Source organism: Squalius cephalus (assembly GCF_949319135.1).
Source record: "Squalius cephalus genome assembly, chromosome: 11".
Classification (NCBI taxonomy): Eukaryota; Metazoa; Chordata; class Actinopteri; order Cypriniformes; family Leuciscidae; genus Squalius; species Squalius cephalus.
The window spans coordinates 30,542,327-30,566,981 of NC_137132.1; the positions used below are offsets into that span (position 1 = coordinate 30,542,327).

Sequence of the window (24,655 nt, forward strand, 5' to 3'; positions counted from 1 at the left end):
CTGAAACCATAGGATTTTCCCATTTTGGGAATCCCATTTGCAGGCATATATCGAAACGTCCAACGTGATTGGTCACAAAATACCCAACAATCCCTCACATTGACACTTCCCATGTGATTGGACACAACATATGCGATGAACAATGTCAGGTCAGGTGTGAGGCATCTAAGCGCCACCCTTTCTGGAATTTAAAGTATGAATACAAATTTGTGATCTCCAAAAGAGAAGTATGGTCCTTCGTGCTGTTTTGTGGAGACTAAAGGCCCGTTCACACCAAGGACGATAACTATAAAGATAACGATAAAGATATAATTCTAAAAATCGTTCTCCATATTAAAGAATAACAGAGTTCACACCACAACTATAACGATAAAGATATGAGGAACGATATCGTTGGGATCACTTTCAGAACGATTTTTTTCCAGCTGTCGAACGATAAAACACTGACAGCCACTCTAATTTAAAGGTCTCGCGCATTTAAAATGGATCTGGATCATCCGGGCGCGCGCGTGCTTAGAATAAAAAGACCGTTATCGGTCGTTGGTGTGGACGCATATATAGTTATCTTTATCGTTATCTTTATAGTTATCGTGCTTGGTGTGAACGGGCCTTAACAGTACATAAAAAGGTTGGAATGACATGAGGGTGAATAAGAGTGAATTCTGAAGCTGAACACTTACATTCCTATACGCTGTTGTTTCCACACGGCTTCCTAAGAATAGAGCAGGTCGATGCTAACTGAATGTGAAGAGCTTTGAGGGAATGGAGTGTGTTAGCAGGCCTTTACTTGTCCTGTGACCTGCGAGGCACCAACAGTAGGAGTGTTGAGGCACGTTCATCTGATATTTCCTCTGTCGACGGCTGTAGAAGGCTAAAGTGCTGCTAATCGAATTCCTGCAAGAGATCTACCTCCAACAACACCTCCAAACGGCTCGCTGGCAGCACTGTGAGGGTCCCGAACGCTAAATCCAGCACTGCGCGGTAACACGCGTTGCTTTTTTAGGCCCATCAGGCCAACAGCAGTTTGACTGTCATACCAGAGAGGCTTCCTCAACCACACAACGACGAGCGCTGACGCATACCGACTGTTCAAATGGGCTGTTTGTTCCATAATCGAAACCATCCACCAGGATCAGACTGAAACCTTCATTACAAGGGTTCTGAAAGGCATGAAATCCTCAAGAAACCAGAATAATGCATTTTTCACACCCAAATTTTTGCATAAAGAAAATGAAATGGTATGTGCACAACTTTAGAGCAGGTGCATGACCAAAACAACATCCAAGAAGGACTTTAAAAAGTATAGCACACTGCTAGACCAATGTTTCGACTACCCGGCGAAGACCATATGCTCTATTGGTCTACTATTGTGTCAGTGCGCTAGACTTTTGTGTTCTTTTTTTAATCAAGAAAATGAAGGCCATTAAGATTTTTCTGCATTAAAACTTATGAGTTTGATCGGGTCCCGTTTTGAGAGTCCGAATGAGAACCGGTTTGATCAAGCGTGACTCTTTTTCTGGGTTCCACTCGACGAACCGACAGATTTAAGACCTCACGAGACTAATTCTCGTTAGTACATTTGTACCGTGTCAGCCTGGACGTTGATGCTAGATCAACCCTGAGATCCAATATGTGGGTTCTTTAAACAGGAGATTATCTAAAAAGTACAAAAGCAACAGGCGTGTGAAAAGCAGCAGGGCAGTGACATACGAGGCACTTTCAGAAGAAGCAACGCAGCATGTGCGTTCACATGATCCTCTCAGTGTTTATTAATAGGGGCGGAGGCATTGATTTTGAGTCATCTGCACATGTGACAGGATCACATGATCAAAAAAATAAAGCTTCCTCTTCAAAACATCCAGAAGGCACACTTAAAAAGAAACTGAAGTTATTGCTTGGAGACTCGCGCGATCTTAATTCGCTCTCGTTTAAAGTGCCGCAAGATAAACGTTCAAGAATTAAAGGCCACCTGACGGTTTTATTCAGCATCGTTGTTCGAGGGAAGGACCGTGTGAATGGAGATGTCACTCAGGATCTGAACACGTGCACTGCCCGCACCACATACTGTCGGCAGATGGGACATTCGCTCATGCGCTTGCCGCACTTTGTGCATGTGACCATGTGCCCGCACTCCAACAGGACGCAGTCGATGGGCGAGTCCATACAGATCTTGCACAGGCTGTCCTCCACCGCCGTCACAGTTCCAGAGTCTGTGTAAAAAAAAGGACACTATTTTTTTTAGGAAATTGGCATGTGCATTTTAAACTCGATTTTTTAATAGGATTTTTCCTTTTCTTAAACTTGAACACTAATTTGTCACAGACCAAAATAAAATGGACTGATTTAAACCATAATATGCATATTTGTGAAATCCACCTGCAAGCCTACAAAATTATGTGCAACTCTTGACTAATCAAATTATTCATAGTTTCACAATAAAATGGACATAAAACTCTTGAAAAGTTAAATGAACACTTCAAATATTAACAAAAACTATTCCTAACTTTTGAAGTCATAAGAAATAAACCCACCTGTGCCTTTTATGACGGTAGACACTGTAAAAATAAAATACAGCCCACATTAATGTAACCAACAGATGCATTCAACTTTTACATTTACTTTAGAAAATGAGGTCAGGATACCAACTAAAATACCACTTATCATTACCCAACTACATGTTAACCAAATAAAATAAAACACAAATATCTTAGCCCTCGTCCTATTGTGGGTCCAATCACATCAAACTCTTTACCCATGTCCTGCAGGTTCTTCTGGTCGTGGTAGAGACGCGTGACTCTCTCCATCAGTTCCCATTTCTCACAGCAGCCCTTGTAGTTGACAAAGTTCCTGGCCAGAATCTCCTTCAACTGCCGGACACTCAACGCCTCGATATCATCCACTGATCCGAGGTCTGAGAGGGACGCCCGTCGCCCAGGAGCCAACACTTCTTCAGTGTCTGAAGACTGACAGAGCAAGAGACAGAGTGAGTGAGAGTACGCAAACAATGGGTTTTCTTCAGCTGATCTCTTGGCACACCAAAAACATCATTCCACAGAGCCAAAGCCAACTTTAGAGAAAGAGAACCTGGCAAATCAAGGGCAAATTCCAGAAAATTAAAGTGTGTCAGAACACATTTTACTGATTCAGAAACATGTTAAACGGTTTGCCACCTAAAGCCCCAACAACACAATCTAGTATCTTGGCCACCATAAACACGAACAGACACAACACAAACAGAACATGTGCCATGCTAAGAGAGATGCGAAGGGAGATTACAAAAACACACAAGGGTTACTGCAAGTTTGATTAACTCCACATCCTGCTATTATGCAAACACTATATGCTAATACTAGAGTCGAGATAACATGCTGAGTGGTTTATTAACATCTACAGTTTAAAGGTCCTGTGTAGATTCTAAACTTCAGCCTTTTTATTAAGCCAAGGAGTGGTAATGTGTGTTAATGTTGGCCTTCCACCACATGGTAAACACTGCACTTCTTTTGCTTAATATAGCACTTGAAGGGCAGATGACCATCCATGTTTGACCAACAGAGAGACTATATGTATAAAGAGACTATGGGCCAGATTTACTAACAGCTCGTGCCAGCGCAAACCCTCTTTTGGCGATAAAAAAACTACTGTCAGGATTTACTGAAGACACACAGTGCAAAAATAGCCCTGAAAAGGCATGGACAGTTATTTTTGCTGACCTTATTGCATATGCATTTGTAGGAGCTTCCCTTTCAGACAACATTTATAGGAGGAGAGTTTTTAAATCAAGGTGACTTACTAAGGCTTGCACTAGTCAATTTACTGGTATTTGCACCATTATATATCTTCAACCAGACGTTAATGCTGCTCTAGGTAGATTGTGTTGGTCATTATGGAAATGATCCGGCTGCGTCTGTTCATTAATTGGCGCGTCGTCAGTAGACCCATATGCGCTCAGTTTGCGCTCTCACACTAATTTGCCCTGTTTAGTAAATCTAGCCCTATGTGTAAAAAGAAAAAGGGGAGCCATATGCACAACAATTACAATGGATGGTGAAAAGTCAAAAGGTCCATTAATGTAAGTTTACGGGATTTTATCACCCGTCATTTATCATCCAAAAAAACGTAAGTTAGCATGAAATGAAAATTCACTTTATCTTATTTTGTAATCTTATCGTGAACTAGGCTATTCATAAATGTTTAGGTTTGATTTTTGACTTTGTAATGTTTAATAAAAATGTCATAACTCAGTCTTCCAGTAAAAGAGACTTCTTTCTGCCAGACTTCTCCAATCACTTAGTCAAGACAGTCGCATTCAAGTTTGTGTGAAACACACACACATCTCAAAATCCAATCAACAACTGATGGATAGAACCAAGTCCCTGTCCTACTTTTTTTTTTCTTTTTGATAATCCGTTACACTCGAACGTGCGTCTCAATTATGCTCGCCGTGGTAGTCAGTGTTACACGGTGTTCGGTCATACACCGATTACATTACTCTCCCACTGTAGTTCTGCTTTTTTTATAGAAATAAAAACATTTAGTTCAGTTGGACAACAGACGCTACAATTATAAACCGAAAGCGGTTCAGATTTCACTGATCACGTGTCGAGAGAGTAAGGAGAGATTACTGAGATGATGATGTCGGAGGATTTGATGAGCAACGGGTCCTGAACGTCATTGACAAATATCTAATGTAAAATGTGCGTTTCGAAAGCAAAAGTGAAAAACGAGCGTGCATTAAAAAAGCAAGTTTTCACAATATGGAATAAAGCATCTGTTGCTACTTCTGTTCCATTGTGACTTTAAGGCTGTTTAAGGTCGGAAACTAACGGGGGCTTGGAAACAAAATGGCCACAAAATGAACCAAATTTAAGAAAAAAACAAACAAACAAAAAAACAACCCTGCACAATTAAACCAAATCAATTATGACCTGTGTGAAAGTTAAATGAAAACACATTCTGTGTAAATGACCCCTACTCTGTTTTGCCTCAACGATAGTTTGACAGGTCTTGCAAATTCCCTGGCTCTATGATACATCATCTCTCTTGTACCCAAAAACGAGTCAATTGGCCAAGTCCTTATCCTGCCCTGTTTCTGTGATTTCTTCCATGTTATAACGGTAAACACACTGTTCTGTTTTAAGTGCACGGCATTCAGTGAAGTGCAAAAGAAAGAATAGAACAATAATTCTGTAATTGCCATAAACTGCAGTATGAAGTGTGTGTTGCAGCAGTAATGACAGACTTTGTTTTTTTTATATATCTGAGTAAAACGCCTTGCTGTGAGCGCGATTGTTTTTTTGTTGTTTTGTTTTTTCAGTTGAGAGAGAAGCTATATTTGCTACACACAAAATATCCATGGAACTGTAACTAGTATCGAATTTCCCAGATAGTTATAATATTAAATGTCAAAACGAATCTAGAGAATCTGCATTGGCTCTTATTTTCAATGATTTTGTTTCATTGTTGTTGTCGTCAGTTGCCGTTGTCTCAGCAGGACGTGGCGGTTGGTCGGTGTGGTATTTGGCCCACACCTCCTTCACTGTGATTGAACAGCTGGGTAAAAAGTGACAGTGACGAATGCTGAACTTTAGGTAAAACGCAGCACTCCTCAAAGTCACGCTGCTCCTGGTTTAAAAATGTGGCGCTCCCATTGAAAACAATTGGACAAATACACTAGCCTCCGGGAAAAACACACTTGGGTGGACACATGGCCTAATAGTTTGCTCAGTAAACCAGTGTATAATAGCTGCCCGTATAATAACAGTGTCTTCATTAATCCATGAACTATCCCTTTAAAGGGTAACTCTCGCCAAAATGCAACCTAGGGTCTTTTTGTTAATCTACCAGAGGCAAACTTTCGTGTAAAAGCATAATTAGAATGGAAACGCCACTTTTAAGTTTGACCGTGTTTTCGTTTTCAGTCAAATTGCCTTTTGAATGGCAGTGCTTGGGGCACTTCTATGATAGCATCAAAAATCGCTATTTTTAAAACACTAAGAAGGCTCGACACAACATGAAACTTTGCTCAAAGTATCACCAGGGGCTCTACACATGAACTCCAGCATTGAGAACATTGTTGGTGTACACAGAGTTTACTAAAAAGAGATTTTGATCAACTCACTGTAGCTGTGTCCGCCGGCTGTTTGACAGTCAAAAATAGTCGATCTCCGAATGCAACGTAACAGGGAGGAGAGTAAAGCACCTAAAGCTTAGTTCTATACATTCATGGATAATTCGTTTTTTTGTCATTTGTGAAAATCTAAATTGACCTTGTATTTGAAAAAGGATCCTCATATAAGAAACAATACTAAAATTCAGAATCAGTTCATTCACATTCGGAGATCGACTATTTTTGACAGTCAAAATGCCGGCGGACGGAAACAACAACAGCTACAGTGAGTTGATCAAAATCTTTCTTTTTAGTAAACTCTGTGTACACAAACAATGTTCTCAATGCTGGAGTTCATGTGAAGAGCCCCTGGTGATACTTCGAGCACAGTTTATGTTGTGTCGAGCCTTCTTAGTGTTTTAAAAATAGCGATTTTGATGCTATCATAGAAGTGCCCCAAGCACTCCCATTCAAAAGGCAATTTGACCGAAAATACGGTCAATCTTAAAAGTGGCGTTTCCATTCTAATTTTGCTTTTAAATGAAAGTTTGCCTCGGGTAGATTAACAAAAAGACCCTAGGTTGCATTTTGGCGAGAGTTACCCTTTAAGATGGATTGGTGTGACAAAGAGTGGACTTGAAAACAGACTTATAAAGAAGCAGTGATTTATCCCAGCCTGTAGCCAAGTCTTTTCCCACGCACACGGCACACACATGGAAGAAGACATTCTTTAAACGGACTCTACTGAGGACGGCATAAATCATCAAGCGGCCAAATCTTTTCATTGCAAAAGACTGACAGAAAGAGTCCCCAGCCACTGATCTTTGCTCTGCCACAAAGAAGAAGAGGAGAGGTGATGAGTTTCAGGAGGTACCTGCATCTCCTGCTCCACCTGCAGCTCATCGTCCATTTCACTTTCAGCTGCCTCAGCCAAGCTCTAAGGGTCAAAGGTCGCAGCCAACAGTTTAACACAGCTGTGCTCTCTAACTTATATATCACACACTCCCTAGTGTGCTTAAGAGACTGAGTCACATGAGTCACGTCATTCTAAAGCTGTGCATTACAGTGCCGTGAGAAGCAAACTGAGAAGTGAAGCACATGCAAGGGACTGTGAGATGGATTCATTTTTATCGAAGCACATGAAAGGTTTTCTTTCTTTCAGTTTTAAAATAATTTCTCCAAACCTAGTCTAATGTGTAGAGACAAATACAAGCAAACCTTTTGCAGGTTGACTTCCTGAAGTACACTATCAGTCAAAGGTTGAAAGGCTCACAAAGGCTGAATTGATCAAAAACTGTGATATTGTAAAATATTATTACAATTTAAAATAACTTTCATTTGAATATTTTTTTAATTATTTATTCCTGAATTCGAGTCTTCAGTGTCACATGATCCTTCAGAAATCATTCTAATATGCTGATCTGCTGGTCAAACTTATTATTAATGTTGAACACCGTTTAGCTGCTTAATACTTTTGTGGAAACTGTGATACACTATCAGTAAAAAAAATTCAATTCAGCAAGGAGACATAAAATTGATCAGTAAAGACATTTATAATGCTTCAAAAGTTTTCTACATGTATTTCAAATAAATGCTGTTCTTTTGAACTTTCTATTCATCAAAGAATCCTGAAAACTGCATCACAGTTCCCACAAAAATATTAAGCAGCAAAAACTTCAATATTGATAATAATAAGAACAATTATTAATAATTGAGCACCAAATCAGCATATTAGAATGATTTCTGAAGGATCATGTGACACTGAAGACTGGAGTAATGATGCTGAAAATTCAGCTTTGCCATCATGGGAATAAAATTACATTTTAAAAGATATTCAAATAGAAAAGTTATTTTAGATTGTAATGTCTCACATTTTGACTTTTTACTGTTTTTGATCAAATAAATGCTGCCCTGGTGAGCAGAAAGACTTCTCTCAAAAACATTACAAAACTTTTGAACAGGACAGTTTGGAACTCTTTGTACCTGTGCATCTTCTGTTGTCTGAGCCTGAGGTCCCAGTTCTGTTGTGCTGTTGTCCTGCGACAGGCTTGCTGTGTTGACTGGAGTGTAAGGGTCTTCCTGTGGGTCCAAGCGTGTGGTTATTGGGGGAGGAATGTGTGTGTCAGATAGAGGTGTCTGTTGGCCGAGGACCAGCTCGACCAGCTCCTCCTTTTCTCGGCACATCTGTGTGGGGACCCCGTGCAGGTGAAGATACTCCCTCAGATCCTTCACCTTCAGCTTCATCAGCTCAGCTCGCTCGTACAAGATCCCGCGGAAACGCTGGCAAGTGTGGCACAGCCACGGCTGGAGGTCCTGCTGAGTGGAGCACTGGCCGCAGTAGTTTTTCTTGCAGTCCATGCACATGTGCTGCAATGAACAATGGGAGTGTGCATTTTAAAGCCAGGTTAAGACTGGAACACAGTCTCAAATCTTTTTGAAGGAGTGTGTAACACCATTAAGAATTTCGCAGTTGGCACAGGCATTAAAGTGTGTAAGAACTGGGTCAAAAGGTACACTCTACTGCCTCATTCTAAACAGATCTACTGTTCGTGTCATTACATCTGATAAACACTGAGCTGTACCGGATAATGCCAAAGCAGTCTGGGAAGTTTCTTCAGGGAATACAAACACATGACTAACATAACTTGAGCGTAGTGTTCTGGAAGTCACAATGCCATTCAGTCAGAGCTGTGGCTCAACACGCTCAGGACGTGCAAGAGCTGTTGGCTCATGTCCCAATCTCATTTCCCTCCTCCTACTTTCCTGTCTACGATACACATTACTGTAAAATAAACGCAAAAGGAGGAGTGACGACAGTGAAGGACAAGAGAGGACCAGGCCTGGGACATTTATGTGAGGGACTGCCACTTTACTTTTTTGTTTATTTTGGTCATTAAAATTATGTAGACCGTTCGCTGGTTCCAGCCTCCTCTGTCCCTGAACATCGTTACACTCACATTTCAGCCTTAATTTCACTTCAGAAAAGGGATGAGTCGAAATTATAAATTATTATATTTAGATTCATTTAAATTTCATAAAGTCGTCACCTTTTGAAGTTTAATAATCACATTAAGCATATCGCGATTCCTGTTTTTCTGTCCCCAAATTTAATTAAGACTTTTTTCTTCTACCATTAAAATATATTTAAGACTTTTTAATTGCCTTAAATATGATAAAACTGAATTTAATACTTTTTAAGGACCGGCAGGAACCCTGTTGTTACCTGTACAAAAAGTAAATTACACTGCTTGATTGCAAACTGGTATTCGTCATCATACTATTTTAATTCATTATCATAATCATAAACACACTGGTTTGTATTGCAAATTGTTTTACCATTTACTGCATTTTGTTTTTCTACTAGTTATTTACCCATAGCCAATAATGAATTGAAAGTCCCACTGTTACGTGGGTGTGCAGCTAGATGAATTGTTCCCTGTGTGTGATTTCTAGTATGAGAAGGGATTTCCCTGATCCTTGAAAGTGGAGTGACGTCATCAGGGATTTCTACTATTTAAACTGCGGGGGTGTTGATGGCGGCTCTCTTCTACTTGCTGCACGTAAGACTCGCTTGTTTTTATTCTCCACGGGAGCTAGGTAAGATCTCTGCAGGTCATTAGGTGTAGTCAGGGGTGTGTTTTCTCTGCTTACTATTATTATTTTCAGTAATCTTTTGTTTATTATCTTATGCGTGTGAATTTGTATTAATTGATGCTTGTTGGATTTTCTTTGTATTAAAACTTTAATAATAATTTTTATTTAATAATAAATATTTAAATATAAATATATTTAAATATAATAATAATTTTACTGTAATTAGACGTCAAAACTAATCTATCGTCTGTGATTTCTTATATGATCGGTCCTTGCTTTTTGAATGGTTTAAATGAGCTAAAGTTGGTTTTGAGCCATAACACCCACGCATTGAAAAAAAATAAAAAATTTATTGCTAAACAAGGTGGATGCTGAAAGCGGTCTCAACTTCCGGTTCACAAGGTGACCTAGTTTTTCCAGTTTGCTCCCACCCATAGCACTAGTTGGACCCCCGTCAGCAGCTTGAACAGGTGACGCAGTGAAAGCCACTAGTTCTTTGATGTCGGTTTAGTGTGTTTTTAGGATGTCTGAGGCTGGTACATGCTTCTGCAGAAGCAATACATCAAAGGAATTTCAGCTTAATTTATAAGAAACTGTTTTTGAGCACCAAATTACTGGTGAAGCATCACACAACCCACAAACGTAAAATGAAGAATAAATAGGACTCCATTACTGTGTAAACAGGAACCATTGTAATGTCCACAGTGCCACCCTTTTGCAGGCTAGTGGAGGTGAGCTAGGTAATGTTATATTTACATTTACATTTTACATTCATTCATTTAGCAGACTATCCAATATATAGCATCTATCCAATAGGGCTGGGTATTGACACAAATTTCACAATTCGATTCGATTTCGATTCACAAGCTTGCAATTCGATTCGATTCCATATTGATTATTTTGGATATCAGGTACAATACATGGCAAATTTTCTCAAGGAAAACAAATCTCTTAACTAATGCTGTAAACTATGGGAGTCAATTGTAGCCTACTATGTTGTTGAAGGTAAAAATTAACTGATTTGTAGCTATACAAACACTTAAATTACACTTATTTATTTGTATAATAAGAAAGTTATGTGAAATATAAACATTAAAATGGTGGCTGTCATAAAAACTTGCCAGATTTATTCAAACATTAAATACTGAAGAACATTAAAAATGATAATGAATATGTAACATGGTGCTTATATTTAGCAAAATGTTCCTCTCTAGAGTTAATTTTTCTAGCTGACTAACGAGTTTATGGTCACATGGTTTTTCTGAGGTAAATGTGACGTTACATGACATTGTTTACAAGCTGTAAACTGACGTCTTTCCACGGTTGAAACACTGACTGAGCGATTCCATGTGACATGATACGGACTTCGATAAGTTGTACACACTTTCAGATGCTCATTCATGTTTATTTCGCACTGTAACTGGTATTATTAAGGCGGAAGAAGATCATGTGCGCTCAGCGCTGCCGCTTCTCTTGAGCTATGCTGTGCCAGAGTGATCTCACGCCACAGCGCCAAACCTGTTTATGTTTTTGAATTTCGTAAGAAAATGGACTTAATTTGAAGTTTAAGACTTTATTTCATATCAATAGTAACAAAGCACAAAGATTATTGTGATTTATTGGATGGGATGCGCGCTACAATGTTCCATTCAATCATCAAATGAAAACAGGATGACTAATCGATTCTTGAGATTTAAGAATCAATATCGGTTTGTAAAAATGAGAATTGATTAATATCGAGAAATCGATATTTTTTACCCAGCCCTACTATCCAACGTTGGTTAATATGGGATGTTGAAAAGACAATACAATAACATAATTTTCTTTGTCATAATTATGTCATGGGATGATTACTTCATTCATTTACTGATTTTCAAATACCTTTTCTGTCTTTTTCTAACTTGAATATTTATTAATCATGTTGCTATAGTTGGTTTGGTTCAAGGCTTAGAAACATTTTTGTAAATATGTATCAAAGATTAAGCTTCTGCTGAAAATACTGAGCGGCCACTAGTGTTGGGCGATATTCTCCATCGTCAGCCGCGAGGGGCGGGGGGTGTACAATAGTTTTCTTATTTGATCATTAATTACTTATTTACTCATTTATTTAATTAACTTCGTTTTAGAATTGTGGAGAATGATTATCTTTTCATTCATTTTGCGAGCAAAGATGGAGTTGGTGATGAAGAGAAATGTCACGTCGCATAAATATTAAATGTAATATATAAAGCAAAAACGCAGCTTTCAGCATCTGTCGCTGCATTAACGGCACATTCTCTCAGAGACGACGAGAGATTAATCAACCTCAACATCAAATCTTAATTTACTGGCTTAATACTTGTGTAATAGGAGATACTATCACATTAAAGATAGTATGGTTATGAGTGAAGTGTGGTTATGTGGTGATGTCGTTATGAAATTAGGGAGGTAAATGAATTGTAGGTTCTAATATTAATTTAATAATAATAATAATAATAATACCAGCCTGATAATTACCCTGGAAATCCAGAGTTCTCACGAGAGCACAATTTGAATTTGCTCAGCGAGTTACTCTGGCACTGAGTAATGATGCTCATTAACTATGCCCTTGAAGCCGAGCTGCACCAATCACATCAGTGTATCTGATATAGGCAGGCCAGAGGCGAGCTAAACATATGACGACAGCGCAATCACGACAGTGATTGGTCGTAGCGTTATCCAATTGCGTGCAGTGAGATTTTCAAATGCATGCTTGGTGCCACCCCTCGAGCTGGGCGATTTTCATTAGTCGACGCCAGACCCTTAATCTTTCGGATTTGGGTCTGGATTTCCAGGCTACCTGATGATGATGATGATAATAATAATAATAATAATAATAATAATAATTATTATTAATAATACAATAATGGGTCAAATGATCCAGTTTTCAGAGAACAATACTGGATGTACTTTGTAGATGTCTTACCCACTAGTAAGTCTATAAACGGCTTGCTTTCAAACATCAAATACTTTCAATCCAATAAAAAAAACAAAAAAAAAACTGGAAACCTGGTCTCAATGTTACTCTCTGTAGTTACTCTTATGTAAGGTGCATGTGCAGGAATTCCATGAACGTGAAGTGACAATAGCAGCACTGCTGTAAGGAACTGGTACAATGGCCATGACATCGATATGCATCATTGTACTGTCACTGGAGCCACAGTTTACAAAGTGCATTCTGGACAACTCCCCTCGTGAGGCGAGCAGGGTAGTCATCACGCTGGAGGACGACGCTTCACACAATGACTCCAGTCACTAACTCAACTTGTATGGTGGCTATAAACCGTAGCTTGAGCCTTTCCCTTATCTGTCCGTGACAGGAGGATGACGTTAAATGCAAAGCATCAACAGGATTCCAAAAGGCACCAATAAATGCACTTTCAAATCATGTATATTACCTGTACAAGAACTACAGTACAACAGTGCTTCCCCAAATCATTTTATACCACTGCTAAAGCTAAACATTACAAGGTGGATTCGCAAGTCAGTTGTATGAAAATGAGTCACGTCATATGATTACCTTCCTGGCGAGGCTTTCAAAGCGACCTCCACAGGCCTTGCACGTGTTTTCCGGAGCAGGGGGCGATGGGTAACTGCTGAAGCCCGAGTTTGTGAAGGCCTGATGTTGTGTGCTACTTCTGGTGCCCTCCACAGTGGAATCATCCAGACAGACCCAGCCGCAGCAGCTGGCCCACATACTCCACACCTACTGCAAGAGGAAGATATGCTTAAGTTACACGTAATCGCACCAGAAATTAAATCTGCTCAGTCTTCAAATAGAATCAAACCACCTTAGTCCTAGAAGACAACGGATGCACTTTTTCAAAAAAAGTAGATTGGTCTTCTTGAATCAATACCCTTGGTAGTGAATTAGCGGCATGGAAAAGTTCTTCCAGCGTCAGTCAGGGTGGCTGATACGCGCTCAGCTGGAGTCATTTAGCTGAAGAAGTAGGACTTCCATCATTTATTCAAAGGCTGTGTGCAGTCTAAACCACAGGAGCTGTGCAATACTCCTACTAGGATGACACTGTATCTCGCTCTCGCTCCCTATCTCACTCAAAGCCAAATAAAGGCTGTCTGATCCAGTATCACTACCATGGTAATGTCTCTCACCATTTGGGCCCATTGTGTGTTGAATCAACTGATTAGCTTAATCACTCAAAATAGTTTACAAAAGAAAAAGAAAAAAGAAAAGGAATTGGGTAACTCCTTCCCATCACCATTGCCCAAGGCGTATTACCATGATAACCCTCAGTATTTGTACTTCAGTAAGATATGCTGGTATAAGATAGTCTTGACTAAAATTCACATGCAAAAAAGTATTAAAATTAAAAACCTGTATGACCAGAATTGACACTACAAAGTAGTTATTGTCAACATTACAACAAAATTGGCACTGTTTCTTTTCCTGGTGCAAGGATTAATCAAAGGATATTCTTCACAAAAAAAAAAAAAGTTTGGCTTTGTAATCTTTCATCAAAACTATACATTTCTCGATTATTGAAATTACTTGAGATTTTGCAACTTTTTTTAAACTGCTATTCTTTATACATGCCTCAGATGGATGTATAAAAGGTCATATTTTTACCAAAATAAAAAGCTCAAAAATGGGTCTCAAAAACAAGATCTCAAGACTCCGTTCAAATTTGGGGTGTCGCGATATACCGGTATTGACGATAACTATGACATTTGTGAGTGAAAATATACTGGTATTGGCTATAGTGTTGTCAAAAGTACAGACTTCGGCACAAAGTCGGTACTAAAAAAAAAAAAAAAAAAAGTGACGATACCTGCATTTCCCTCTAGTATTTTGAGCGCTGTTGAACAGACTCTTAAACACCTCTGGTTGGCCATTGTGTTGATCGGCTATACAATGATCAACACTTCAAAAACATGTCTTCACCGAGCACTTACACAGATACACACGGGAGCTTTTGAAAGCAGCCGTATATTGCAAACAACGTCACACTGCAAAAGTCACAAATGTCAAGAATCATGAAGTGACAACAAAAGAAAGCAAACTGAGATGTCAAATAACAAGGAAGTCAAGTCACCCAGCGGGACTGTCTGGACTCCCCTGTTGTGCTCTATTCACGGCCTACAGTGGTGTAACCTGTGCGATTATACACAGACTGTCATCGTTAGGGCTGGGTATTAGTGCTGTTTTTGGCGGCCTGTTTTAATTTTAGTTTTAGTCTAGTCTTTGTGTCAAGCTGTCATTTTAGTTTTTATTAGTTTTAGTCACGTTCATACTCTTTTTAGTCTAGTCAAGTTTCAGTCGACTAAAAGTCTGAGCTTAATTATCCATGACTATTTTCGCCTAGTTTTAGTCGACGAAAATTGTATTTTAGTCTCTTTTTATTCATGCAATTCTATTTAACCCAGTCAATATAGTATAAGTACCTAGTAGTATAGACGAAACCAAAATTTTCTTTTAGCCAAACCCATTTCAAACAAAGTTATCTTATTATATTATTGTTACCTTTATAGACTCAAGAATACATTCATTCCAGACACGGAAGACGCTCCGATTTGAATTTACAACATATTCATTTTACCAACCATAGTGTAATAAGTACACACATAAATTTATCGGCCCCTTTCTCTGTGTTACGCCCGTTTCACACATACTCAGATTTTTTTCCGCACCCATGTTAACAGGTTAGAGCTTTCACACTGTACACGGATGCGGTCCGGCGATCCGTTCCGTATACAGCGATCGTTTCCACACCGAGTCTATTTCTGCTGTATTTCTTTTTATTTAAAGACTGGGGTAAAGCAAGGAAAACTACAATTTACCTCAACAAGGCAACATAATGAACAACACTCGTCTCATTCGTGGAGGTGGAAAAACGAGTTCTTTGTGACATGCAATATTTATTGTATTAAAATTTAAAAGCAAAAGAAAAGGCATGAGAGTCGGCTGTTTTTGTCAATTTTAAGTTTCAATTTAAAATGTTTGAGATTTTAATACAAGTACATGGTTAAATATTTTACCACTTGCTTGAACAACTTAATATATAAATCTATAAGTAATGCATTGAATAATACGTTGTTTAAATTGTGTTTAAACGTGAATACGTCTATTAAAGAGTGTATATGTGTACAAAGTCTATATTCCAATTTAATGGTTTAATCAAAAACATATCTAACACCATTTTGAGCACCAGTGCTACCAAGTAAAAAAGTTAATTTCGAGCCCTGTCTAATGAATTGAATTCATAAAAACAAATTAATTTATTAATTTGTATATACAATATTAGGGCCTTTAATTTATTTATATTTCTGGTAATCAAATGAAGGCATAAAACATTAATTTATCTTTTATTAAAATGAAAATTAAACAAGCTCTTTAATTTTTAGCAAACAAGTGCAACACAACAGAGGTTTACTGTTAAAATTATAACATGGAAGAAACATGTTTTTAATAGCCTAATATTTGTATTATTATAAGTATTAGTAGTATTACATTAATATGAACATTATACTGTACAAGAGTAATACATTTCTATCACTGTTAAAACCAAACTTTTATTTTGACGGGTTGCCGTCTAGACCTTCTTCTGTGATGTGATGATAGTTTCTCTCAAATGAAATATTGTCAAAGTGAGAATATTAAACTGCAAAGGGACTATTTAAATATGAATCCTTGAACCCATGTTATACCATTTAAGATATTTAAGACTTTTTATAACCTTAAACGTGATAAAACTGACTTTTTGGAGACCCGCAGGGACCTACTTTTTATTCACACACATAATCCTCAATACATTTTTAGCCGGAAATGCTAAGTAAATACTGTTGAGTCCTGCATTAACTATAATATTAAGGGTTAATATTAATAACAGAGTTCAAATTCAATTGCTATTTATTAAATCAAATTGCACACGAGAGACTTAATATCAACTTTTTAATTATATAATTAGGTCTCTACTTCTAATTCGTTGTAGAAATATAAATGGTTGCTTTCATTACTTGTATTCATGAGGTTTATTCAAATGCACAATAAATGAGACAAAACTAACAGGTTATTTAAGAATAAAAAATGCACCTCTCTAGAGTCTTTTTTTTTCTAGTTGACAATCGAGTTATGGTCATTGAATGGCTTTCCTGAGATAAATGCAGCATTATGTGACACTGTTTACAAGCTGTTTTATTGACACGGATTGAGCGATTACATGAGACATGATACATTTCAGTAAGTGTTACTATTTCAACATTCCTTGATGTTAATTCATGTGCGCTTCGTGCTGCTGCTCGAATGGTTTTTGTTGTTTGAATTCCATAATACTGATAGAATTTGAAAACTGGGACTTATTTTCATATCAAAAGAAACAAAGCGTTTAGTGTTTACTGCAATTATTAAATGAGAGGTGTGCTAAAAAACAATCAGTGAAGTTTGGTTTACACATCGACAGACTAAAAGATTGATTCTTGATTTAACGATTTATACCATTTCAATGAAACTTGATAAAAAAAAAGGAGTATATCGTCAACCCAGCCCTGATATCCTATATATACTGATATACTATATATATCTTTTTCAAGTTTGTCATTGGCCCTTACCACAATAGCGCCATAAACATACAATAAAAACTTAATTCTAAAACACATACTTTGAGTTTAAAAACCTTATGGATTTCCTCCACTTTGCATTCATGTAGAAAAAGACAAAAAAATCCCCAAAACCAAACAAATGAATCACATTACTTGGTGTCAGCAAACATGGCAGCATGTGCAAAGTTCAAAACAACAAATGCTCTCACAGTCCCCACTGACCAGCTGACTGGACATTGTTACTGCTGGGCTGTCATTAAACACCCCAGCCCCCCTTCACCCCTCAGCCCTGCAGTGTCAGTACACCCAAACGCTCCCTAGTAACAGCCCAACAATAGCTGCACTGTGGCTAGACAACACACACACACACACACACACACTGAGACGAATCCCTCAACAGCAGGAGGATGCTTGTGATGCCTGGAGTTACCGGTGACGGGTCACATGGTTAAGGGCAGAGAGGAATTATAAATGACCCATTAAGTTCGACCACCACAGAGAAAGAATTTGAAGTATGGGAAGGATAGGAATATTTTGAACAGCTTTAAAGCTAAAATTATTGGTGCAGGTCTATACAAACCAGTCTAGATGTTACACACTTCCAGAGCTGGAGTGTCCGTTGGGAATTGTGTTAATGCATAATTTTTTGTTTGCCTTTAAAAAGAATGCGTTTGAATGTTGAATCTGGGTTTAGCTCTTTATTTGACCAAGGGTTAATTAGTCATTACAAGTTTAGCATCTGAGACCCGCCCCATAAGTAAAGTAACCAACCTGTACATAACCCAGGACTTACTAGCACTGCTGCGTAAAAACAAACTAGATTTGCACATTCAGAGAAATACCAGTGCTTGCAAGACAGCAAAACAATTATAATAAAAAAGCCAGAGGAGTCGAGGGCACAGAGAAAGAGATCTCTATTCCGGACTTGCGCAAAAACTGCCTTGCAATCATTTCCCAATATGTTATTTGTGTGGAAATATTACAAAGTCTGTAAACCAGAGACGGGACACGCTGAAGACGGACGAAAAGAGGAGAGCAAAGACGTGCCAGCAGATACTCAACAACAAGCTCACTGTTCGCAATGCTCAAAATACTGGAAGAAAAATATACGTTTTTGAATTTAGGGTGGGGGGTTTATATTAATGCATATCTGAAGGGGACTGACTGTCTTCAGAAAAGTTTCGATGGCATTTTCTTTTCCTCTTACCTCCGTGTAATAAGTAGCTTATAAACGCCAAGGAAACGCTATATTGCTGCTGTCCCAGCACCACCTACTGTCAGAGAGTTAATGTGCATTTTCATTCAGTCCGTCTGTTGTTTGTGTTTTGTGCAGGTGTGTCTTATGGAGCACAATTTCACTAAGGTAAAGTCGGACCATTCTGTTTTTGCTTTAAAGTGTCATGAAATCCCCTCTCTTTGGCCTGGTTGTTAACACCTCGGAGCGATAGTCTGGTGTCCAGCCGCAACACCTCTTTCTTTTTTGATTATTAAGCAGTTAATGCAAAAACTGCCTTATGTGCAGTTTACATGTTTGCATACAATTTGTTATTTGAGTGTTGATTAGCCCATTATATCTAATAGCTTGGGCTCTGTTGTTAACCTTTAACGTTATAGTAATGTGCAAGTAAGGGCTCCCTATATAGTTTACAGCATTAGCAGAGATCATTTTTTTATCCTTAAGAAACTTTTAATTATAACTGGATTCATTTAAGGACAGACAATTTGTTCAGTAAAAAAAGTAATTTTTTTGTTTAGACCATATATATTATCCCTACAAAAATTGTGTCGCGGCTTAATCTCCCATGGGGAGATGTGGGTCCCATGGTCAACCCAGTTGAGAACCACTGCCCTAGAGTATATGACAGACTCACATGGGCAGAGCTAACATGAATATTCATGAGTTTCCTGGACATGCGTGTGGAACTGGGAATTTTTGTTCACGCTCCTTGTCTCTCAGCAGGTTTAATAGATTATTTCATAAAAGGTCAATAAAAAGTTTCTCTGTGAACTTAAACTACAATTGTTTATCTTTTCGTAAAGTTCATAATGTTTCTACTAGTTCGCAGTCGTTTTGTGCAGTCGTCCCTGACTGAATGCAGACATTCACTTCATGTTAGGATAAAGCACAGCAAACTTCAACTACTCATACATACATAGATTTCATTTTGTTGTGCTTGTCCTTTGTACCTTGCAATGCTTTTAAACTGTGTCTTTTGTTATCATTTGTTGAATAGGTCACTGCCCGTAACAACTGAAATAAATGTATCTGTGGACATAATATTTGTGTTACATACAATATGCAACATCCTCCTTGCTCTCGAACGATCTGCAGTTGTAAAAGTCATAGCATTTAAATATTTTACAAACAAATATACATTTACAAATTCAAATTAATCACAAGGTTCCACTTTTACTTTGAAACCAAAAATAAATGATTACATCTACACTGATTTCCAATAGAAGAGCATATAGAATATTCTTAAATACATGAACCAACTATCATTTAATTTATTCATTGCTGTGTTATGTTACCTTACGACACTTTAAAACTGTGTCATCTCTGGTAATGACCGAAATAAAGTCCACAACCATATCAGTGGCCTAATAAACATTTTGCAACCTGATGTTTCTCTCTGTCATGTGTTCTTTCTTTGACCGGCGTGTGTTGGATGATACGCAATGATGATGATCCTTGATACAAATGCATGACCAATTGGAATTCATATGAAATAAATATTTAATAGTTCTATTAAATAAAGAATCTTGAAAATAGATGCTGTATAATGATTTCCACTCTTCGTTAAGCAGCACGACCATTTCCAACTGTGATAATAATCAGAAATGTTTCTTGAGCAGCAAATAAGTATATTAGAATGATTTCTGAAGGGTCATGTGACTCTGAAATCTTGAGTAATGAGCCCTGCCATCACAAGAAAAAAAAAAAAAAAAAAAATAGAAAACAGTTGGTAAAAATATTTCACAATATTGCTTTTTTTTTTCATCAGATAAATGCAGCCTTGGTGACCATAAAGAACCATACTAGTACCAAGCTTTTGAAAAGTATTGAAACATTTAAAAATATATATATTTGTTACATTATTTTGCCAGTATGCATATTTGTAAATATAATTTTTTTGTGAACATCAAACTGGTTGCTTATTCTATTCTGTAAAAGAACGAGAAGTATGTTTCTCATTTACAGTAGCCTAGCTGTATCAAATGTAATTTTTACACTATTGCCCATACAATTATGTATCATCAAAATTGTACTTGTAATGTATTAAAGCAACACATTTATTGTGTGTGGTCTTAAGTTATTTGGCTTGTATTTACAAAATTAACAAGAATTTAAGAACAATCACACCAGGATAGGCCTATTATACTAAAATAACTTGTTAGTCCACAGATACATTTATGCAGGTTTATTTCAGTTCTTGCATTCAACGAATGATAACTAGTAAGAGACACTAATTTTAAAGCATTGCAGGGTATAAAGGCGCATACAATCTATACAAGTTGAAGTTTGCAATGATTTATCCAATAAACAAAGTGAATGCCTGCAGTCATTCAGTCAGGGACACATGCACAAAACATGCAAACTAATAAAAACATTATAAAGGGTTAGGAAACGATAAACAATGAAAGTTTATGGATAAGTTTGCACGACACTGAAACTATTTTAAAAATGTTATAATCCATTAAACTTGCTGAGATACAAGGGGGAGCGTGAACTAGCCTAAAATTCAAACTCATCAATATTCATGTAAGCTCCGCCCACCAAAACTGTGTTATCTCATAACACCGGCAGCCAATCACTCGCATTCAGTGACATTACTTCAACTTTGCTTTTCAAACCAGAAGAACGAAATTGCTCTGAAAAATGCAAAAATAACCAATTTCCACTTGCTGATCAAACGTATGCTTTAGTGTTTTCAGTGCAGGCTGTAGTCCACATACTGCATCTGTTCACAGCTCAAACATGTGTTTTAGGGTCATGGCCCTTTAAATCATACAATCTAATAAATAAATAAAAAAACACGTTTTTAAACTGCTCATGCAACGTGTGTGTGTAGCATCTTTCTTTAGATCATGATTAAATTCAGTGCTTGCCTCTAATTTCAAATGGTTAGATATATATTTTTAGCAAATAAACAACAACTTTTGCTCAAAGGAAAAAAAAAACTTTTGCTTAAAGAAACTGGCCATGAAAAATCATGTTCGGTGCATCACTATCTCTTACACCTTGAGCTCATGTTGTACACAAATCATCTTATCTCACTGTTTTCAAAAACTATTATTTTTTAACAAAAGTATATATTTTTAAATATCATAAATTATTAATTAATACACACAATTATGTTTTTGAGGAGTCAAACCATTTTAAGGGATAGTTTAATTATACCTTGGCTTGAACTAAACTTGCCTTATCATATAGAGGTCAAATTATCTGATATTTAAAAATAAAAAGTAAGTTATTGAGTCATGAGGGGCTGCAGGGATCTTCTCCATATCATTCCCAATTTTTCTTTATATAATATAATAAACCATAATAAAATATTATCCCATGTGGTTTTCTTTTGAAGAATTTCATTCCTTTAATGAGGCTTTTTTCCCATTCATTATGATTTCAGGACAACTATACAACCCTGACTTTTGTTTTTTTTGTTTTTTTTACAATATACTCTTGGAAAAATATCTCAATTATTTTAATTCAGCAAATAATGCCACTGTCTTTTAAACGAAAATGTGTATTCAAGTACTTTTCTGTACTTTCAGGATCAAACTGCATCAGTAAAAGTTGAATTACTGTTCATACCTTGAAAAGTGACTTGTATACTGTGACGTTCAGTGGTATATAATCCAAGCCATTGGCATCTATAAAGAGAAGAACAACACAGTAACACGTTTATGAGTAACATTTACAGGATCTGCTGGTACACATTCTCCTTTTACGCAAGACGCAATGGAGGATCTGGATCACACCTTCCTCTGTTTGCAAATCTACGTCGCAACTCAAAGCTCACACAATGACTTGGCAACCTCAAACATCCGTGTGTCAGATCACTCTGAAGCTTCCTCTTTAAAACAGGAAAACTTTTGTTCACCGAGACCAAATGGTGCCACAGAAAAGTATGAAGAGCATAAAAACATTTTCACGCTAACGTTGCGTAGAGTTTTAGAGTGATACAGTATTCATACACTTACTCAAAGTGTGTATACAAAGCATTATAATCAGGATTATAGTTCAAGATATAGTCACTCCAACAAACTTTCACCAGGTCAGGGTATTAGTATAGTAGAGTATCAGAACTTTGGACTAGTTTTATATATTTTGAAGAATCATGCGACACGTTCACAAGCGGTCACGAGCGCAGAAAACAAGACTAACGTTAGTTTAATGGCGAAAAGTACAGGGAAGACGTTATTACATCATTCAAAACATTCAAGATATATATTAGTGTGAGTAAAAGTGAAAGAGAGCAGAGTTTGTTTCATGTCTAACTTGCTCTCTGTATTCTGTCGAGAGGACGTTATTAAACTTACCTCAAATGAAACGAAGGCGCTCGAAAACCGCAGCCGCAGATGTTGAAAACTCTGTAACGTTATTCATCGATAATCCCTACCGAACTAATAAAGACATTGGGAAAAGATGTTCAGCTCTTCATTTTATGGTCTATATTTGAATGAACACACACTTTTGGTGTTTCGAATTACGCAAAGTTCGTTAGTGACGCTCCGGTTAGTGTGGGTACTGGAGAGCGAGCACGTCGTCGTCTTCTTTCTAAACACGAGAACGCGCACGTCGATCATCAACTAGTTTGACGCACCCATTTTAAAGTTACGAGCCACTGGCCATTAAATATAAAATAAATAAGGTCGGTTTAATAGGATTTTTGTTGTTGTGAATTTTCTCTGTAAAAACCTAATTCATTTTTTTTTCTTTATTTGAGATATCCCAACACTAAAACTAATCCATTAAATAATATATTATTCAACGAATTGGTACCTGACCAACAATTGGAAATACTACCTAACTCTCAAAAACCGGTTAACCGCAAATGACTGTGATTGGTCCATTCTGGCCAGCGCTGAGAAAAATAACATGTATCACATGATCTCGTCTCTGGACCAGGACGATCATTTATACCTGGAAAACTTTAATTTTAAACTTTGCACCTAACCAATTGGCTCTATCTTAAATGTCTTAAAATTAGATGTACATTTAAAAGAATGGACGTCATACATTCTTATTTAATTAATCTGCTCTTTAATTTCTCACTTATACTAATAAATAATACTTTTCATCTTGATTAGTCCCATATGATTAGTCATTTTTGATATTCCTAACAGTTAGCCAGGAAGTGATATAAAAGCACAACTTCAGTAGGCTATTAGCAAACAATCAACTTTTTAAATAATCAACTTATAATTATAAACGTTGAAGTGTTTGAGAATGGCCAGAGCATATTTCTGAAAGTCTATCCTTAATGATAGCTTAAATACAACACCGAACTCACTGTAGAGATTGTTCATTTCCTACGATCTGAGCTAAAGAGGCAGCGACCTCTGCTGAAATCAAATAGAAAGTGCAACGGATTGTGAATGGAAGTGGAAACTGTATGAAAGATTGACTGGAGAACCCTCCTAAACTTTAAATATTACTGATTATATAACCTAAAGCCTATATGCGACTACATGAATCACCACACATAAAAAAATAATAATGTGCATTTTCTTCGATACACATTTTATAATCTGGACAAATAATTTACAACAAAACAATTTTCTCAAGGGTTGTGTGATCCAGATATGTTGACCACAGGGACGTTGTTCTTGTGTCATACTTGATCTGTTAGAAGTATTATCTTCACTCACTGTACAGGTAAAGAAAAGCATATCCAACAATGAATCTTGCAAAACCTGTCCAGGTCATGTAGCCCCAAATAAAAAAATTTTTTTGTTTGTTTTAATTAGAAATGTATTCTGCAGAACTCAATTTGCATTGACATTATTTTCATGACTATCATTGTGTAAAAAAAATAAAATTAAAAAAAAAAAAAAAAAAACAGTCATATTATTTCAAATACAAATATTTTCACATTTAGGCAGCATTTGTTATACATAATCTTAAATTATGTCAAATTGAAATGTACAAGAGCAGCGCCATGGCAGGTATGCAAGTGAGGCTGTGAGGGATATAAACTTGCCGTATTTTCTGAATCGATGTTACAAAAAGCAGGCTTAAATCACCTAGAACATTGTTTATCACTTTTCCACAGCTCATATTGTCTGGGGTATTGTCCACTGGAACTTCTTGGAAATATATTTTTGCAGTGTTTCGTCAGCAAAACAATACAAAAACACATTAAATAGCAGCAC

At 37.1% G+C, this 24,655-nt stretch overlaps 1 protein-coding gene across 5 annotated transcripts; it reads right to left on the reverse strand.

Annotated features, from left to right (window-relative positions):
- rffl (ring finger and FYVE-like domain containing E3 ubiquitin protein ligase) lies at window positions 1–24,382 on the reverse strand. 5 transcript variants are annotated; one of them, XM_079885869.1, is made up of 9 exons: window positions 23,794–24,382; window positions 22,092–22,150; window positions 13,239–13,424; window positions 8,090–8,473; window positions 6,981–7,043; window positions 2,753–2,963; window positions 2,532–2,555; window positions 1,346–2,210; window positions 1–931 (listed from the first exon to the last, which is right to left on the reverse strand). In XM_079885869.1, exons 1-8 carry the CDS (start codon window positions 23,807–23,809, stop codon window positions 2,029–2,031), a joined length of 1,125 nt encoding a protein of 374 aa, XP_079741995.1. In that variant the 5' UTR covers window positions 23,810–24,382; the 3' UTR covers window positions 1–931; window positions 1,346–2,028. The 5 variants fall into 5 exon arrangements, with proteins under 5 accessions (XP_079741995.1, XP_079741997.1, XP_079741996.1 ...); XM_079885871.1 differs by lacking the exon at window positions 23,794–24,382 and adding an exon at window positions 22,820–23,086; XM_079885870.1 differs by lacking the exon at window positions 23,794–24,382 and adding an exon at window positions 22,820–23,085 and having other exon boundaries at window positions 13,239–13,427.
- Between the last annotated feature and the right edge of the window lie 273 nt (window positions 24,383–24,655).

Coding starts and splice junctions, on each gene's coding strand:
- rffl (XM_079885869.1), bottom strand. Junction 13,425..22,091: donor TATACAAGTCACTTTTCAAG/GTATGAACAGTA, acceptor CTCTTGCAGTAG/GTGTGGAGTATGTGGGCCAG. Junction 2,556..2,752: donor GAAGAACCTGCAGGACATGG/GTAAAGAGTTTG, acceptor TTATTTTTACAG/TGTCTACCGTCATAAAAGGC.